General features: G+C 37.2%; 1 protein-coding gene across 1 annotated transcript in view; it reads right to left on the bottom strand.

The window, feature by feature from the left end:
* Positions 1 to 21409, bottom strand: part of MND1 (meiotic nuclear divisions 1) — a 73204-nt gene that overhangs the window by 28940 nt on the left and 22855 nt on the right. Inside the window, exon 4 of the mRNA XM_060011912.2 lies at positions 2166 to 2240. Coding sequence (XP_059867895.2) covers positions 2166 to 2240 — 75 coding nt within the window. The remainder of the gene's footprint in view (positions 1 to 2165; positions 2241 to 21409) is intronic.

Below are 21409 nucleotides of genomic sequence, written 5' to 3'. Positions count from 1 at the left end.
ATACTGAGTACGTGAAATGTGACTGTTACTGAGAAACTGAATTTAATCATATTTAATTTTAATTCAAATGTAAATTGTTACATATGATTAGTGTATACCACATTAGCATAGCGTAGGAGAGATTGAAAATTAACTGCAATATAAGATGATCATTATTTGCTATTAACACCCAAATTATACATACTCCACAATGAAAAGCAAGAGGAGAAAAAGCTAATGAAGACAGGAGAAGCAGGGTGGTGACTATCTGTGTGGATGCAATGACAGCTCTCCAGATACCCTGAGTTGGGAGCCTGGTTATTAGCACCAAGACCTTTGCCAAATTGCTTAACCTTTTTGTGCTTTCAGTTCCTCAAATGTAAAAATGAATATAGTAATAGTAGCTACCTCCTTAGACTGTTGGCAGGATTCAATATAGAAAATGCGTTTGGAACAGTACCTGCCTGGCTCATAGTAAGCAGAATATATATGTTAGCTATTTCTTTTTCTTCATTACCATCATCAGCAGTATCATCATCACCATGAATAATATCTAGGAGATAGAAAAAGCTTTCAGATATTTCTGAAAACTCGTGACTAGTGAACACAAGATGAACACAAGAGTTCATCTTTCTCAGGAGTCTTTCTGAACTCCTATAATCTTCTGATAGCTGTAGGTACCAACTGGGTTTGCTAGTAGGTTTTTTTCCTAGTTTCAGTGGTTACAGTGGACTGGGTAACCTTCAGCAGACTGGCTGACTACTTTGTGGCATGAACATGTCACCATTAGTTGAAGGTGCTTCTACAAGTTATTGCCAAATCAAAGGAAAAAAACAGGATCAAATAAAGAAGTGGTAATTGCTGTCAACTGAAGAAGAAATAAAACAGTTTCAGGTTATGTCCAGAACTTACCTTCCCTTAAATATTCTTCAGCAATTACCATTCTCCAATTCCTATCCGTCACTGTCCTGACTATTCACATGAAAGAATGTATGTAAAATAACTCTGAAAAGCATAAAGCCATGTAAACCTGTGATGTATTCTTTTCTATTGGGTTGGCCAAAAAGTTCGTTTGGATTTTTCTGTAAGATGTTACAGAAAAACCCAAATGAACTTTTTGGCCAACCCAATACAATGTGACAAGTTTTTGAGTCTCTTTCACAAGTCGTACAAATAGAGGTTGAGATGAAATGCTTAGAGGTTCATGTTGATCTTCAACATTTTTTCAAGTCATAAGTCCATACCTGAGATAATGATAAAACTAAAAAGTAAAGTGAATTTTTAAAAACCCCTAACACTTTTAAAAATAAAATAGTAGGTCAAAATTCATGTAAATAATTTAGAAATATTACAAGGCCATGAAAACACTGTATTGATAGTTTTCTTTCTTTTTTTAAATTTATCTATCTATCTATGGCTGCACTGGGTCTTTGTTGCTGTGCCTGGGCTTCCTCTAGTTGCCGCGAGCAGGGGCTGCCCTTCATTGTGGTGTGCTCATTGCAGTGGCTTCTCTTGTTGCAGAGCATGGGCTCTAGACATGTGGGTTTCAGTAGTTGTGGAGCGCAGGCTCAGTAGTTGTGGCTCTGGGGCTCTAGAACTCAGGCTCAGTAGTTGTGGCACATGGACTTAGCTGCTCCGTGGCATGGGGGCTCTTCCTGGGCCAAGGATTGAATCCATGTCCCCTGCATTGGCAGGCGGATTCTTAACCACTGCACCACCAGGGAAGTCCGATAGTTTTCAATTTATTCAGTGCCAAGACTCTTACAAAGCTGACTCTTAAAAATTTACATAAACATTTATATAAGGCTTACTTTGTGCCAGGCTCTCTTCTAAGTGCTTTGCAAATATTAGCTAGTTTAATCACACAATAACTCAGTGACATAGATTTTATTATTCCCCATTTTACAACTGAGAAAATCGAGAAGAAAGAGTTTAGGAGACTTTCAAACCCAGGCAGTCTGGCTCCAGGGTTTATGCTTCTATGCTACACTGCCATACACAATATAATACAATAATAATAAATCTAGGTTCACAATTAGGGAATCCTACCAGGTCAAATGTTCACAGCCTTTGCTGTGACTCACTTCTTTTCTAGTGGGAACAGCATCCTCCTCACAGGAAGCTCGATGCTTTTATTCTTCTATTTAGAATTGACATTATTAAAGAATCTACAGATACAAACTTACCGTTTCATGTCGGCCAATTCTAGCTTTCTCGATGCTTTTCTGCAGGTTTGCATGCTTTTGGTTTACCTCAGATAACTAGAGAATTGAAACAAATAAAATGGTTTGCTAAGATAAACTTGCTTAACATAAAGTTTATGAATCAAGAAGACAAAATGAGATTTGTCTTCAGCCCAAGTCAGTATAACAAAAATGTCAAAGACTACGTTGGGAACTAATTTCTCTAACCTGAAGAAAACTAAGTACCATGAATCATTAGGGCAGGCTGAAAAAAAAAAAGTTTAAAATATTTCTTTTTATACTATACAAAAAAGTATACAATATGCTTTCAATCTTTTCTACAGTCTTGATTTATTAGGTTCCCCGCCCCCATCACAAATAACTTGAGGTATATTATTTAGTTAAAAATTTAACTTGAAAGTTAAAAAAAATCTGTTTTATATAAATTCTCTCTTCACATTTCATTTCACTTCTGACGAAAGACTTGTTTGAAACACTCTATACTGTTTCTTATAGGCTGGTAGTACTGTGACCTGCTTCACTAACATAGAGTCAAAAATGAACACATCACTGTATACTAAGTTCTTAGAGAAGAAAAAATCTATTAGATTGTTGCCAAATTTAGGCATGCTTTACATACGTTAAAAGTGAGCAGTTTAAGCATTTTACGAAGCTTAGAAAGTAGTAAGTTATATTGTAAAAGGATTAAATAATACCAGCCTAAAGAGACCTTAGATACAGAATATTCATTAGCATGTGGCTGGGCCCACACCAAAAATGACTGGTTAACTTCAGAACATTGCCTCCCCGTCTCAATTTTATTAATCTCACCTGGGCCCAAGATTAAATAAATAATCACAGGAAATTCTCAGTACTAAATTCTCCATCACATTTTTTGCTACATAAACTAGTTAGAAATTTTAGACTCATTTGATTGGGTAAGGGCTTTTTAAAAATATATTCCACTCCTCACTAACTCTTGAGTTATGATCATTTGGGAAATAATTAACGAATGGATGAGTAATTTCTTTTGGCTGATTCTAAGAAACTGACCTTTCACCACATGACCTTGTTATATGTAGAGGGTGAATTATATTTAGATACCCTTTTTTTCTTAAAAATCACAAACAGTATCTTCAAAAAGTTTGTAGCTTAACCCTGACTTTGGGAAATGTTCCACTTCTCAATATGCACAAAGGGAATATTGTCAGTTTTCCTTTAATGGCTCTCTAGTCCCTGATTCTCATCCATAGCATGAACAAGATACATCTGTGATGCCAAGAAGACACCACGACCAAACCAGTTATACCTCTTCTTGAGAGTAATTATCTTCCTAAGTTAAAGAAACAAAAATCTGCTGTAGAGTTAAGAGCCAAAATAAGCTTTAAAGCCCTAAATTTAGCAAAGAGACCTTGTTCTTTAAAACAAGGGTTCTCACTTATAACACTCTGTTTAAAAGGTTAATATTCTACCCTGAAGGACCCACCTGAAATAATTAATAAATGCATGTAACATCTGAATTCAGGAGTAGAGAATTTTCCAATGAAAAAATACACGCGTACATTAGCATAACACTTTTCCATTACAAATGTTTTAAAAATAACCAAGTAGGCAGATGTTACCCAAAAAATGAAGAACTATGTAAAACTTAGCCAATAATTAATGGACATATATCTTAACTCTATTAATGAAGTGTCTCCCCGGTATTGTACGTCTGCTTGTAATTATTTACAACTTAAAAACATTTGGAAGAGAACTAATTCAGGAATTCCTTAACTCTGAAGATAACCTTATGTATTTTAAATGTGATTTCATGACTCGTCATTTTAAGTATCTTGGTAATGGAGGGAGGCACAATCTAAATGATGTTATCAAATGAGAAGCTTCTGCTAATTATCCTAAGTACTGAAACAATTTGGCCAACTCAATAGTGAAGGCTTCTTGGCTCTGTTTAGTTCTTAAAATCTCAACTACTGGAAACAATGAAAGCAACTCTTGTGAGGCAGCCCGTGCTACCAGTTTTTCATCTACATATCGCTTAGAAGGAATACTGCTATAGTTCCTAACACATACCTTGGAATTAAACCAAATCCAGGCCTCAAGTGATTAAGAGCTGAGATTTTCAGCCACTCTATAGGTATTATCTAAACCACAAGTTCTAAACTTTAGCACACATCAGAATCACCTGAACGGCTTGTTAAAACACAGGTTGCTGGGCTCCACCTCCCAGGTTTTGAACAGTAGAGGTCTGGGATAGAGCCTAATAATTTGCATTTCTAACATGCTTCTGGTTAGGGCACCACACTTCTGAGAACTACTGGATTACACATAAACCTGTTTTCTTGCAGTAACAAACCCAACTAAAACACACAAGATATTAATATATGGGAGAATATTACCTAGTTCATCAGCAAAAAATGAATTATTGCTAAATACTGTAGTCTGAACTAGAAACAAAATATCTCAATATTTCTGTCACTGAAAGAAATACAAAAGTCCACATTTACAAAAATAGAAAAAGAAGCGATACTCTATAGTTAAGAAAAGTATTCACCACAGGATTCCTTTAAAGGGCAAACTCTTGACACATTTCTATAACATAAAACAAGAACCAACTATATATATTAACACTGTAACAAATCCATTTCCAACTTTCACTAAAGCAAATAATAATTTTTATAGCCAAGTAACTCAGAAAAAACAGCAGCAGCAACAACAACAAAAATGTCTTGTAATTAGTAAGAAGAGGATGTCATCTTTATACTTGAGGAAGGATCTGACACAATGGTTCTCTTTAATGCATTCCAGACCACCTATACAGATACTCAGGATTCAGAAACATAATGCCAATGTTTTCTAAAGAGCTAATTCACTGCCTGGAGGAACTGCCTATTCAGAAGAGGAACAGGAAGATTGATTCAAGCTGGCTGCACTGGAATTCTGATTTGCTCCTTTTCAGAAATAAAAAAAAATTTCAAAGCATTATGAAAAAAATATAGAGTTTTCATAGGTGGGAAAGAATGTCAAGGAACAGAGGATGGGGAAAAGAGGTAATAGCAAGAGAAACCAGAACAGTCTACTGCTTTATCAAAACTCATGTATGGTATGTTATGGAAAAAAAAGGTTCTATGTCTTGTTTTTCCTTAAAAAAAAAAAAAAAAGCAAGGCAGTATAATTTAAGATTTCATATGTTTAAAAACTCTTATTAGTGTCTCTACAATTTTAAAATTTATTTTTTAAGGCAATATTCCATTTAGGAATCAATCATAAGGAAACAATGAACACTATAAAGATGTATTTCTATATAAAGATGGGAGCTATATAATTGTCTTAACAATAGAGAAATGTTAAATCATTATTTCACAGTATGGATGTGTCACAATTATGTAGCCAAGGGAAACATTTTAAAAGAACTTTTAATGACAGATACAGAACAGAGTTTTAAAAAAACTGGAAACAAAAGCGTCAATACATGAGAGCCTATCTATCACCAAAAAAACTCAAAACCCCCCCAAAACTAAAAGAAAGTGCACAAAACTTAACAAATGGTTACCTCTGTATTGTGGAACATACTTATAAATTTTCTATATTATGAGCACATATAACTACTACTTAAAAAATCCTTTTCCTGGGAAAGGGGGTAGGGGGAGGAAAGGAATAGGTGAGGGAGATTAAGAGCTAAAAATTTCCAACTGCAGAATAAATGAGTCATGGGTATGAAACGTACAGCATGGAGAATATAGTCAATAATTATGTGATATCTTTGTATGGTGATGTATCATAACTAGAATTATCATGGTGATCAGTTTGAAATGTACAGAAACACAGAATCACTATGTTGTGTAATAGGAACTAACAAAGTATAGTAACTTACGGAAAAAGAGATCAAATTTGTGGTTACCAGAGACGGGTTGGGGGGATTGGATGAGGGCAGTAACAAGGTACAAACTTCCAGATATAAGATAAATAAGTACTAGGGATGTAATGTACTACATGATAAATATAATTAACACTGCTATATGTTATATATGAAAGTTAAGACAGTAAATCCTAGTTATGACAAGAAAGAAAAATTTTTTTCTATTTCTTTAATTTTTTATCTATATGAGATGATGGATGTTCCCTAAACTTACTGTGGTAATCACAGCATGACGTATGTAAATCAAATCATTATGCTGTACACCTTAAATTTATACAGTGCTGTATGTCAATTATATCTCAATAAAACTTGAAGAAAAAATTATTTTCCCATTATAAGCAATATATGAATATATTTTCAAGAGATTAAAATGAGTACATTTTTGTTTTAAAAGACTCAAACAATACAGAAGTATTTAAACAAATTCCCCTTTGCTCTCCACCTCTGCACCATCACCACTACCCCCCTCCTAAGGAGGGACCCCTATAAAGTCTAGGGGGCATCCTTCTTGTCCCAATTCTTTTGCTTCATATACTGATATGATCAATGTGGAGAACATGTCAAAACATACATGGAATTATCCTTTATGTTTCATGTCAACATATTTTCTAAGGTCTCTTCATTCTCTAAAAAATAGATTTTATTTTTTAGAGCAGTTTTAGGTTCACAACAAAATTGAGTGGAAGTTAGAGAGAGCTCCCATACAACCCTTGCCTCCACATACACACAGGCTCCCCCAGTCATAATTCCCCAGAGTGGTACATTTGTTACAACTGATGAACCTACACTGACACATCGCTATCACCCAAAGTCCATAGTTCTCATTAGGGTTCACCCTCGGGGTTGTACATTCAATGGGTTGTAACAAATGTATAATGACATGTATTCATCATTATGGTATCATAGAATATTTTCACTGCCCTAAACATCTTCTGTGCTCTGCCTATTCACGCCTGTCTCCCCCCAACCTCTGGCAACCACTATCTATATAGTTTTGCCTTTCTAGAATGTCATGTAGTTGGAATCATACATTATGTAACCTTTTCAGATTGGCTTCTTTCATTTAGTAATATGCATTTAAGGTTCTTCCATGTCTTTTCATGGCTTGATAGCTTATTTCTTTTAATCATTGAATGATATTCCATTGTCTGAATGTACCACAGTTTTTTTATGCATTTACCTACTGAAGGACATCTTGGTTGCTTCCAAGTTTTGGCAATCATGAATAAAACTGTTATAAACATTCGTATGCACATGTTTTCCACCCATCTGAGTAAATCTCGAGGAATGCAATTGGCTTCTCTGTACTGCTACACTTATCTGTCTATTCTTACACAACTAGCAAGTTTTAATTACTGTAGCATTATATTTTGATATCTGATAGGGAAAATCCTACCTCATTGTTCTTCCTTTTTAAATACTTCCCTGGTCTTTCTTGTAGTTTCTCTACTACATGAACTTGAGAATTACCCATAAAAATCTAGTGGGATTTTGGTTACCATAACATATAAATGACATAAATTGATGTTTTTATAGTTGAGTTTACTTATTCATGAATATGTTGCTCCATTTACTTAAGAGTTCTTTCATGTCCTTCAGTAGAGTTTTGCAATTTTCTTCATGTTTGCCTTGCCCATTTCTTGTCAGGCTTTAATCCGTTTTTTTTGTTTGTTTTTTTGTTTTTTTGCGGTACGTGGGCCTCTTACTGTTGTGGCCTCTCCCGTTGCAGAACACAGGCTCCGGATGCGCAGGCTCAGCGGCCATGGCTCACGGGCCCAGCTGCTCTGCGGCATGTGGGATCTTCCCAGACCGGGGCACGAACCCGCGTCCCCTGCATCGGCAGGCGGACTCTCAACCACTGCGCCACCAGGGAAGCCCAATACTGGTTTTGGTGCTGAGGGATAGGCAATGACCCCAGGCCTAAGCCTGTCACTGTATGAATGCTCTTCTTCACAGTGGTTGATTTCAAGTGTTGAATCAGGATAAGATCAAAGTCTTTTGTTCAATGGTTGTGGGAAACAACTCTCTCCTGCCCTCTGGATTGTAAACTGTATAGCTACAGGGAAGCAAACAAACCAACTTACTGCTGGCAGCCATCTTAGAACCATGAAGAAAGCCAACTTGAGGACAAAGGCATTACACAAAAGGCAAAACCAAGAGAAACAGAGTCAGAATCTTGATTAAATTATGCCTGAAGCATGCTCTACTTTTGAAATATTTTAATTTAAATGAGCCACTAAATCAATCTCACCGTTTTCACTCATACCAAGTAAACTTGGTTTTTCTACCTTTACCACAGTAAACACTGTAACTGTTACAATGGATAAAGCTTTAACAATAGTCTATTTCATACAGTGCTGGCCAGCTATGAAAGCTGTGAAATATTTTGGAAGACATCAAATTTAAAAGATTCTTATTCCTCTATATTGGGTTATAGAACTAAGTCTTCAAGAATAGGAATGAGTAAAGTAATATATACCAGGAAGGCTCTTCATTCAATGAACATTTATGAAGTGCTCACTATACACACAGTTACAATACTATTGGCTCAAACCTTTTCACTAAATAAATATAGTAACAAATAAATCAAGGCATGTATGAGCATTGAATGTCTGTTGAGTATTTTTGAAATATTTTCCTTATGCTACAAGACAATGCTCATTAAAAGATAACACTCCATGAAGCTAGTAAAAATACAGCATATTAATATTCCATTTAACCAGGACATCAAATTTCCAGCAATCCAGCCCTGTGGAACACACTAAAGAACCTGAGAAAAGTATATCAGGAATCCTAAATAATGGACACAGGAAAAACATGGGAATCCCATCAGGAAAGCAACATAAAGGGAAAGTGAAGCCACTCAGTAAGTGCACAGTTGAGGAGAATTCAAACACCCACACATAATAACTGCTGAAGATGAGATCATGGTAATCAAACATTACAGTGTAAAGAAACAAACTGTTAGAGCAGTGCACAACAAACAAGAGATTAGCATTCCTTCAACTAGAAATATCAGGAATATGTTCAATAAGGTTAAAGTGATAAAAGGAGAAACAGAAAGCTAAAGAAATTACAAGAAGAAAAAAGCAAGATTTGAAAATCAACTATCTGAAAATGAACTATTGTAGATGAACTATTTTTAATTTCTAGGAAGCAGTAAAAAAAAAATTAAGTAAAAAAAATATTAAGAAGTAGTTAAGAGATACAGAAGATATAAAAAGAAGCTCCAACAGAAGCCTTCTGGTATCATGACAATGAAGTTAGAAGTTGTGACTATAGTCAAAGCCTTATGCAGAATCCAGTTAGAAGTCATTCAGATATTTTGAAAGCCAAAGCCATGCAAAATCCAAATGATACTGGGAGGGAAGTTAGATACAAAGTTATGGAGGAACATAGACTCGTCAGACATGAGAACTGGGTTCTAATATGAGAAATTCAGAAATGAGGGCTAAGTAGTAGGGGCTACGAATTGTCTGCCAACTTCCATTTTTTCTTAGTAATAGGACTTCAAACGATAGTGAAAATAAATAGGAATTATTGTCTTTCAGTGCTGTGGGCAAGAATATGTCCTAGATAGGGAGTCTGTTAAGAAATCCATCTGACAAGAAAACCCAAAATCCACTCGGTGGAAGGGCAACGCTGAAATTATTTGGAATGACAGAATTGTTTAACAAGTAAACTTTTTTAAATCGAGGGGAAATTTAAAATTAATTATAAAGATGAGCAGATCTGTATTATTAATACCTTTGTGTTAAGAAATAACCTATACATATTTTGCATTGTACTCATAGGGTAAAACCATAGAAGCAACTTAATTCCTCCCCCACATCTGCCATGTTAGAAACAGCTCAGTGAGGGAAGTACTTCCTCTGCCACTAAACGAAGAGTTGGGAGTCCCATGACGTTTTTCATCACTCTAAATCAAGATCTACAATTATTTTAAGTTGCCAAACAAAGCCTTAATTCAGAAATTAGAATGTCTAACATAATAATCAACACTTCAAATCTTGATTTAAAGGTAAGACTTCTCTCCTTTTCAGCAACTGCTGGCTGCCAGTGGGTTTTGCTGGAAAGGGTGCATTGTCCTTTTCTCTTTCCTGGCCTAGAGTTTCTGTCCTCCCTTTAGTCCACTGACTGAAGTTTCTGCCGCCTGTTCCCCACCTCTACCAAGCCTGGAGAAGGGGAGAGAGAACAGAACAAGTAAAGGGGACCTGAAATACCTTACCGTTAAGATGTCTCAGTGCTCTCGGGGCCTGACATGTTTGCTGAATTCTTGCATGGCTGCGCTCCTGGGTTTTTTGTAGTAAGAACCCAGGGTTCCACTGCCTGTAATCTCCATGATGCAGAAGACACATTTTATTGCTCTGGGGGCTCCACAACATTCCCGCTCACCGTCCCCCTTCCCTAGCTTGCCTCCTACCCACTTCCAGCCTGTTTTTTCAGATTCATTACACACACACACACACACACACACACACACACACACACACACAGAGTGTTAGGTTTCAATGCCCTCTGGAACAGAATGTAACGTGCCTCCAGATGGGCTCTTGTTCTCTCACTTTTGAGTGTTGGCTCACATGTGGTCCACAGGGACATTCATGTATGCAAAAAACTCCAGGATTGCTGGCCCATTCCTTACTTTTATGTATTGTAATAATTGACAGAATCTACCAATAGATCTACATAGATGCTAAAATCAGCAAATTACTTTTACATAAGGCATTGCTTATTTTCCTATTGTCTCTCAAGAGCACTGGGAAATGATATGCTCACATTTCACTCCTAACATTTATGAATACTTCTTGTGAGAATTAACACTGTCCACTATTGAAATTTCTAATACAAACGTTAACTTAAATACTACTTAAAATGTTTTGATCTAATAAGTTATTCAGTTTAAGTAATTTAGTTTCATTAGAATCTACTCACTGAAAATACAACAAATTACTTGCTAAGAAGCATCAGTTAAAGAGCTTAAGTTAAGCTCAAATATACATTATAATAAACTTCACCTTAAATTTATAAAGCCAAAGAAAAAGTCATAAAGAGACAACAGTGCTGAGAAATAGTGGCTGAATAAAGTAGCTGCCCATAAAGGCTTTTATCTTTTTAAGAGAATGATGCTCTTCTTTTTTTCTTCTATTTCTGCCTCTTATAGTGAAAAGATTCAAGAAAACTTGGATTTTAAAGGATTAAGAAAGGCCTTCTCTTCCACAGCCTAAGCAGCTTTAGCAGAATGAAGAGAGCAACCTAACACATTTGGATGGTATAAACTAACTCAAGAGCTGAGAGCAGCCAACCAAACTAAGATTTGTGGCAAGTTTAAGTGTTAGAAATCACTGAAAAGGTAAAAATGAATTTAACTTTAAAAACTATAATAATTTAAAAAATTTAAATTGAGGTTTCTTTGCATCCAGTCGAAGTTTTTAAAAAAGTTATAGACTAGGAAATTTATGGTTATAAATAAATATAAATACTAGGGAACCTGAACAAAGCCCTATATTTGAATCTGATGAAATGCAGGCCTGGAAGTTCGGACCCATGCCCTTTGGTCAAGTAAGCACCATACTTTAAACAAAAAAAGCACCCAACTAATAGGGTTATTTTTGTGAAACTTCTAAATATATAAAACAGCCAGAGACATTATGAACACTGATAAATTAAAATGTACAAAATACTGATATACTTTTTGAGGGCAAAACAAGACAAATGAAATTAGGGCTATCCCAGGAAGCTAAGGATATATATGACTTTGACACTGTCACCACCTGGTGGCACGACACCAAAATTGTAGGTCCAGTTTTTTGTGAAATAAGTTTTTCCAGGTGGCTGATTTGGGGAGAAAATAGTTATGAATGAGAACAGCTGTTACAAACCTGTAACCCATATGAAGCACAGAAGAATGTTTGGGGTATGGTATAGGGAATTCTATATCTCTGGAGTCAGGCTTCTCAAACTCATCCAGCAAGTAAATCCAACAACAAAGGAGAATAATTACTGGGGGAAGGTTCAGAAGCCTAGCCCAAAGCTACCTACTACAAAAGCAAAACAAACAAATATAAAAAATAAATCACTGAAATCTTAAGTTCTATGGTAAAAATTCCTGCAAGTTTCAAGTTGTAATATTAACTATTATAATTTTTATTATTTAAAATTATTTACTAATAAAAATCCTGTCTACATACTTCCCCTACCTACCCACAATTTTTGAGTCACTCAACCTCAACAAATATATTTAATTCTTGATTATCTGAGACGGTGGAGAGAATAAAAACATTCAATTTAAAAGACATGACTTTTGGGTTTCCCTGGTGGCGCGGTGGTTGAGAGTCCGCCTGCTGATGCAGGGGACACGGGTTCGTGCCCTGGTCCGGGAAGATCCCACATGCTGCGGAGCGGCTGGACCCGTGAGCCATGGCCGCTGAGCCTGCGTGTCTGGAGCCTGTGCTCTGCAATGGGAGAGGCCACAACAGTGAGAGGCCTACGTACCGCAAAAAAAAAAAAAAAAAAAAAAGACATGATTTTTAAGTGCTTAAAGATATAATTTTGCAGATCTTGTTAGTTGCATGTCTAAAGCCTTTTGTTCTTTGTAAACAGAACTCCAACTTTGTTCAGATTGGGATGGCAGTGTGCTCAGAGAGAAAGTGTCCCCTCCCATTTAACAGGTCCCAGAGGTTAAACTATAATGGCTAACCCTTCCAGCATGAACATGTATCTCAGACTTGGCCAATGAGACAACAAAGGGAAGCCTATTAGGGAAAGGGGGCATTCTGGGATTTTCCTCCTGGATAGAAAGAGAGAGATGTATAAGAAGAAAGCCCATCATTATTCCTGCTTTGGACACCGTCATGGGAAGATATAGCTGCTGTAGTAGCTACATGCATCCAAAAAGGGAAAGCCAAAAACCATCAGAGAAGCCAGTCCAGACCTCTGATATCAATATGTTCGGGGGGAAGGCTCCTAGACCAAGTATACAATAGCTAGGACTGAGACTAGGCAATGCGGTATTGATTTACTCATTCATTCAATAACATGTATTTTGTTTCTATGTGTCTCAGTAACTGCATTCCATGCTGGGGATAAAACATGGTTAAGATATCCCTGCTCTCTGAATGTCTGCCGTGGTAATACGGCACATAAAGACTTCACCCTATAAAAGAAATATATGTAAGAGAGACAAAGCACAAAGTAGTACTGAACTTGCTGAGGAGGGGATAAAAACTTCCCAGAAGAAAAGATTTCTGATGTAGGTCTTAAATATCTCTGGTTAATGGACAGGTTGGAGTTTGTTAGGTAGACAAGTAAAAAGAGCCAGTCAGGTGCAGCATGTGAAAACACAAGAAATAAAATGAACAGCATTCATGAAACAGTGTAAACAATTTGGTTAAACTGGTGTGTAGGGTTGTAGAAGGGTAACAGCAGGTTATTAGTCTGGCCAGTGGCAGGAGCTAGATTACAGAGAGCCTTAAAGTCAGGTTGAGGAATCTGGACTTGTTATTCAGGAACAGGAAACCATCCAAATGGCATTAAAAGACACTACTACAGCAGATGGAAGAAAGTGAAGACTGGAGACAGGGAGTTCAGTAAAGACACTAATTCAAAATTCTGAGCCAGAGATAATGAGAGTCTAAGTCAAGACAGTAGCAGTGAAGATGGAGAGGAAGGGAGAGATTTGAGAGATATAACTATGTTGAATCAGAAGAGTTTGGAACCCACTGGGTGTGGAGAAAAGGGAGAGAAAAAAAAATCTAAGGTAAACTACCAGGTTTCTGGTTTGGGCGACTAAGGGGATAGTAGTTTCAGAGTCTATAAGACACAGAGGAGCAGGTTTGGGTAAAGAACTGAGTTTTGAACAAACTGAATGTGAGTTGCCTGCCAGCCATTCAAGTAGGGATGTGTAGTGAGTAGCTGAATACACAGATGTGGAGTTCAGTGCAGAGGTATAGGCAGGAGATAAAACCAGGGAATCAGAAGTATACAGGTGGCAATGGAAGCCATAGGAGTAGATGAGACCTCCCAGAAGAGTGTGCAGAGCTAGGGAAAGGAACTGAGGATATAAGGCTATGGTCCAGTCTGTGGGTCCTTAGTATGTCAAGAGTGGCTGTCTGGCTTTGAGGGCTTTCCCCCCCCATTTCAAAAATGTTAACAGAAAACATGTATTTACTTAAGATGGGGCTACAAAGGCTAGCTAAAATCTCAGGATTTAAATTCTTCTAAATGGTAATTCTTCAAAAATGAGACTCTAATGGAAAGAACAAACTCAATTAGGGAGACTGGAGTATTATTTTAAAGCCTAGATTTATATCAACTAAGTATGTTAGCACTAGTTATTTCACATCAATTTTGAAAAGCTTTCATTGGTGTCATATGTATCTCTAGTTTAAAAAAGTGGGAAAAAAAAACTTAAAATGCAATGGGGAGCAGAAATAAATAAAACAGAGACTAAGCAAAATAGAAAAGATCAATAAAACTAAGAGCTGGTTCATTGAAAAGATAAACAAAACGGATAAACCTTTAACCAGACTCATCAAGAGAAACAGAGAGAGGATTCAAATAAATTCAGAAATGAAAAAGGGGAAGTTACAGACACCACAGAAATACAAAGGATCATAAGAGATTACTATGAATAATTGTATGCCAATAAAATGGACAACCGAGAAGAAATAGATAAATTCCTAGAAACACAATCTCCCAAGACTGAACCAGGAAGAAATAGAAAATATAAATAGACCAATTACCAGAAATAAAATTAAATCAGTAGAAAGAAAGAAAAAAGCTTCCAACAAACAAAAGTCCAGGGCCAGACAGCTTCACTAGGGAATTCAACCAAACATACAAAGAAGAATTAATGCCTATACTTCTCAAATTAATCTAAAAAAATTGAAGAGGAAGGAACACTTTTGAACTCATTCTATGAAGCCAGCATCACCCTGATACCAAAACCAGACAAAGACACCACAAAAAGAGAAAATTATAGGCCACTATCATTGATGAACATAGGCACAAAAATCCTCAACAAAATGTTAGCAAAACGAATTCAACAACACATTAAAAGGATCATAAACCATGATCAAGTGGGAGTTATCCCAGGAATGCAAGGATGGCTCAATATCCACAAATCAGTCAATGTGATACACCACATTGACAAATTTTTTATTTTAGTTTTTTAAAAAGTTATTTTATTTTTTTAATTTTTGGCTGCATTGGGTCTTCATTGCCATGTGTGGGCTTTCTCTAGTTGCAGCAAGCGGAGGCTACTCTTTGTTGCGGTGCATGGGCTTCTCACTGCGGTGGCTTCTCTTATTGCAGATCAGTCTCTAGGCACGTGGACTTCAGTAGTCATGGCACGCGGGCTTCAGTAGTTGTGGCATGCGGGCTCCAGAGCGCAGGTTCAGTAGTTGTGGCGCATGGGCTTAGTTGCTCCACAGCATGTGGGATCTTCCCAGACCAGGGTTTGAACCCATGTCTCCTGCACTGGCAGCCGGATTCTTAACCACTGCACCACCAGGGAAGCCCCACATTAACAAATTGAATAAAAATCATATGATCATCTAACAGATGCAAAAACAAAAAGCTTTTGACGAAACTCAACATCCATTTATGATAAAAAACCCTCTCAACAAAGTGGGTATAGTGGGAACATACTTCAACATAATACAGGCCGTATATGACAAACCTACAGACAACATTATACTCAATGGTTATAAGTTGAAAGCATTTCCTTCAAGATCAGGAACAAGACAACAATGCTCACTCTCACAGCTTCCATTCCACCAAAAAATTGTTAGAACTAATAAAATAATTCAGTAAAGCTGTAGGATACAAAACTAATATAAAGTATCTGTTGTGTTTCTATACACTAATAATGAACTACCAGAAAGAGAAATTAAGAAAACATTACCATTTACAGTTGCATCAAAAAGTGTAAAACATCTAGGAATAAATCTAACTAAGGAGATAAAGACCTTTACTTGGAAAACTATAAAACACTGACAAAAGAAATTAAAGACAAAATGCTCATGGATTGGAAAAATATTGTTAAAACAACCATTCTACCCAAGGCAATCTACAGATTCAAAACAATGACTATCAAAATACCAATGGCAATTTTCACAAAACTAAAACAAATAATTCCAAAATTTGTATGGAAACACAGAAGACCCCAAATAACCAAAACAATCTAAAGAAAGAAGAACGGGGCTTCCCTGGTGGCGCAGTGGTTAAGAATCTGCCTGCCAATGCAGGGGACACGGGTTCAAGCCCTGGTCTGGGAAGATTCCACATGCCACGGAGCAACTAAGCCCGTGAGCCACAACTACTGAGCCTGCACGTCTGGAGCCTGTGCTCCACAACAGGAGAGGCCATGACAGTGAGAGGCCCATGCACTGCGATGAAGAGTGGCCCCTGCTTGCTGCAACTGGAGAAAGCCCTTGCACAGAAATGACAACCCAACACAGCCAAAAATAAATATAAATAAATAAATAATTTTATTAATTAAAAAAAAAGAAAGAAAGAAGAACGAAGCTAGAGGTATCATGTGCCCTGATTTCAAACTATACTGCAAAGCTACAGTAATCAAAACAGTATGGTACTGGCACAAAAACAGACACATAGATCAATGGAACAGAATAGAGAGCTCAGAAATGAATCCACACACTTATGGTCAATTAATCTACAACAAAGGAGGCAAGAACATACAATGCGGAAAAGCCAACTCTTCAATAAACGGTGTTGGGAAAACTGGACAGCCACATGTACAAGAATCAAACTAGAACTTTCTCACACACCATATACAAAAATAAACTCAAAATGGACTAAAGACTTACATGTAAGACCTGATATCATACACCTATCAAAAGAAAACACAGGCAATATGCTCTTTGACATGGATCTTAGCAAGATATTATTTTGGGTATGTCTCCTCAGGCAAGGGAAACAAAAGCAAAAGTAAACAAACAGGACTACATCAAACTAAAAAGCTTTTGCACAGTGAAGGAAACCATCAACAAAACAAAAAGGCCACCTACTGAATGGGACAAGATATTTACAAATGATATATTTGATAAGGGGTTACTATCCAAAATATACAAAGAATTCATACAATCCAACATCAAAAAACAAACAACTCAATTAAAAAATGGGCAGAGGATCTGAACAGGTATTTTTTCCAAAGAAGATATACAGATGGCCAACAGACACATGAAACGATGTTCAATATCACTAATCATTAGAAAAATGCAAATCAAAGCCGCAATGAGATATCACCTCAGACCTGTCAGAATGGCTATCATCAAAAAGACAAGAAATAACAAGTGTTGGTGAGGATGCAGAGAAAAGAGAACCCTTGTATACTGTTGGTGGAAGTGTAAATTGGGGCAGCCACTATGGAAAAGGCTATGGAGGTTCCTCAAAAAATTAAAACTAGAACTATCATATGATCTAGCAATTCTGCTTCTGGGTATTTTTCCAAAGAAAACAAAATCACTAATTCAAAAAGACATATGCATTCCTATGCTCTTTGCAGCAATATTCACAATAGCCAAGATACAAAACAACCTAAGTGCCCACCACCGATAGATGAATGAATACAGAAGATGATACACACACACACACACACACACACACACACACACACACACAGGAATATTACTCACCCACAAAAAAGAATGAAATCTTGTCATTTGCAATGACATGGATGGACCTAGATGGTATACTAAATGAAATAAGTCAGAGAAAGGCAAATACCATATAATTTCACTTATATGTGGAATCTAAAAAACAAAACAAACGAACACATATAACAAAACAGAAAAAGAGTCATAGATACAGAGAAGAAACAGGTGATTGCCAGAGGGGAGTGGGTGAGGGACGAGTGAAATATGTGAAGGAAATGAAGAGGTACAAACTTCCAGTTACAAAATAAATGAGTCATGGGGATGAAATGTACAGCATGGGGAATATAGTCAATAAAAATTAAGATAAAATGGGGCGCTTCCCTGGTCGTGCAGTGGTTAAGAGTCTGCCTGTCAACGCAGGGGACAGGGGTTCAAGCCCTGGTCCAGGAGGATACCACATGCTGTGGAGCAACTGGGCCCGTGTGCCACACTACTAAGTCTGCGCTCTAGGGCCCGCGAGCCACAACTGCTGAGCTCACGTGCCACAAATACTGAAGTCTGTGTGCCTATAGCCCATGCTCTGCAACAGGGGAGGCTGCTGCAATGAGAAGCCTGCGCACCACAACAAAGAGTAGACCCCCCTCACCACAACTAGAGAAAGCCCACGCACAGCAATGAAGACCCAATGTAGACAACAATAAATAAATTTAAAAAAATTTTTTTAATAAAATGGGAATAAAGCAATAGAGTCATGAATCTAAAACATAGCCTAGATCAGTGGTCCCCAACCTTTTTGGCACCAGGGACCAGTTTTGTGGAAGACAATTTTTCCACAGACCAAGGGAAGGGGGTATCATTTCAGGATGATTCAAGTACATTACATTTACTGTGCACTTTATTTCTATTATTATTACATTGTAATATATAATGAAATAATTATACAACTCACCATAATGCAGAATCAGTAGGATCCCTGAGCTTGTTTTCACTTGCCACTCACTGATAGGGTTTTGATATGTGTGCAAGCAACTGATTTATTATGGCCTCTGTGCAGTCAAACCTCTCTGCTAATGATAATCTGTATTTGCAGCCACTCCCCAGCGATAGCATCACCCCTTCAGCTCCACCTCAGATCATCCAGCATTAGATTCTCGTAAGGAGCATGCAACCTAGATCCCTCACATGCGCAGCTCACAGTAGGTTCCTATGAGAATCTAATGCCACTGCTGATCTGACAGGAGGTGGAGCTCAGGAGGTAATGCGAGCAATGGGGAGCGGCTGTAAATACATATGAAGCATCGCTTGCTCACCCGCTGCTCACCTCCTGCTGTGCTGCCTGGTTCCTAACAGGCCATGGACTGGTACTGGTCTGTAGCCTGGGGGTTGGGGACCCCTGATCTAAGGGAGTAAGTATGGAGAAGAAAACATCCTTTAGAATGATTCTTGAAGAACATGAAGTGGAGAGAAGAAAACAGTAGTAAACGAAAGCAGAATGGTCAGAGAAAGATTAATTATCAAGAGTAAAGAGCTCTAAGAGACAGTCAACCTCATCAAAACTGTTAGAAGGAAGGGGTTATGAAGAGAGTAAGGCAGAAGAACGGCACTGAAAGCATTAAGTGTTGGCACTAAAAGCAGCGAAATTCCAGAGATGAAACTGAGGCAGCAGGTATCAAAAGCAAAACAGAATTTTGCTACCTCTTCTCCATTCTATAATAGTGCCTGCTCGTTTCTCTTTTGCTAAACACGCGCTAATTAATTAATTCAATTTATTTACGGTCTAGTCTTTGCACTAAAGTATGAATTCACTGAGGACAGGGCTATGTCTTAATCTTTTTATTTCTAGCACCTAGCATGGTGCCACAGTACATGCTGAAGGATGGTTGTACTTCACAAGAACTTGCTGAAGGACCGAATGGCTCCCCATTTTACTCAGGATAAAACTATGTGATAGCATGGATGGCCTTACATTGCCTGGCCACCTTCCCACTTTATCTCTATGCTCTGAGTTCTACTACTCCCTTTCACTTATACTTACTCTAGCCAGACTGGCCTCTTTGACGTTTCTTAAACTTACTGGGTATGCTGGTGTCTTGAGGCCTTTGTGTTGGCTGTTTTCTCTGTCCAAACATTGTCTCTCTCTGGATGTTTCTCCCCAAGATGTATTCACAGGTTAACTCCCTCTCCTCCTTCAAATTTCACTTTCTCAAGGTCTACTCTGACTACTCTATTTTAAATCTGCACCCCACCCCCCAACTCTAGTACTATTTAAAAAATTTTTTTTCACATACCCACCACTTTTTCATACAATACATAGTTTGCTTAGTGATGTTTATTGTTTGATGTCTGTCTCCCTCCACTAGAATGTGAGCTCCACAAAGGTAGGGATCTTTGTCTGTTTTGCTCACTGATGCATGACCCAAGCACCCTGAATGGTACCTGGCCCAGAGTCTGCTCAATAAATAAACACATGAGTCACAGTGACAGACAGAAAATGAGAGTCTACCAGACGGTGTGGTAATACTTTCTCAGCACTGTGAGTATCTGAGGATATTTCAAATTCAGATACTGGAAAAATCCAGGAAAGGAAGAGAAAGCTGGTAAGAAAGAAGCGATGGAAAACACACAGACTTGCCATAGGTGTGATTGAGCACAGGTGGCCTTGGTGAAGAAAGTAGGGATAGGGGAAGTAGAAAAATAAATGAACGTCTGTATGTGAGAAAGTTTGAAAAGCTAAGACCTGATGCTCTCAGTCTTTTCCATCAAGTAGAATGCAATATCAAAACTCCAAAAAGAACTGGTAATTTTACTTAAGAACTACAAATAGGAAGTAGCTTTGTAATTTAGCTTATTAAGAGGAGAAATGAAAAGTTGCCAACTGTTTACCAACGTTTATATATATATGTGAACTTTGTGATATCAAATGCTACAAAAATAAAAGTTCCTTCTTATCTGGAAGAGATAGTAAAAATTATAAATCAAGAATGGAATCATTAAAATGTCTAGTGGTGACTTGTAATCCTTATTGAAAATTATTTGAAGAGGTAATATCCAATACAATAAAGACAGAAAGAACTTCCACTGAGAAAAACTGGCTTGATTTTGATGTATATTACTTCTCACAGTTTTATTTCCTAAGAAAAGTCCATTTTGGAACATTAGTTAAGCATAATTATGGAAGTTTATAATGTGATTATGCCATTAGGTGATGAGCCTCTGGCTTACTACAGGAAGTCAATGGAATTCTTGTCTCATTAACAAAGGGATACGGAGCTTTGACATGGGAGAGGCAAATATAAAACTTTTTTTGAGAGAGAAAGTTGCACTATCTTCTATGAAACAAATCAGTTTATTTTAATAAACTGAACATAACCTGATAATCCTAACTAAAGAAGCAAGTAATGTCACTTCAAAAAATTGTCACATTCTTCATTTTTTTTCTTTCTTTATGTAAATAAAAACAATGACGAGCAACGAACTACAAATGCAACAAGCCATACAGTCTCTGTGTACTCTCCACTGTCAAGAGTCACTTACCTGTTATAATAGCTACCAATGACTGCCTTTAGAGAGCCAGGCCTGCAGAGGATGCAGTATATACGTGACCTCATTGGAGGTTTTGATATTGCCATTCTACAGATTAAGGAACTGAGATCCAGAGAGATTAGGTAATTTGATCAGGTAGTAAAGGGCAATATTGCTGGTTTAAT

Source organism: Delphinus delphis, chromosome 5, assembly GCF_949987515.2.
Source record: "Delphinus delphis chromosome 5, mDelDel1.2, whole genome shotgun sequence".
Classification (NCBI taxonomy): Eukaryota; Metazoa; Chordata; class Mammalia; order Artiodactyla; family Delphinidae; genus Delphinus; species Delphinus delphis.
Note: the sequence above shows the minus strand (reverse complement) of the source record. Positions and strands in the feature narration are given on the sequence as shown.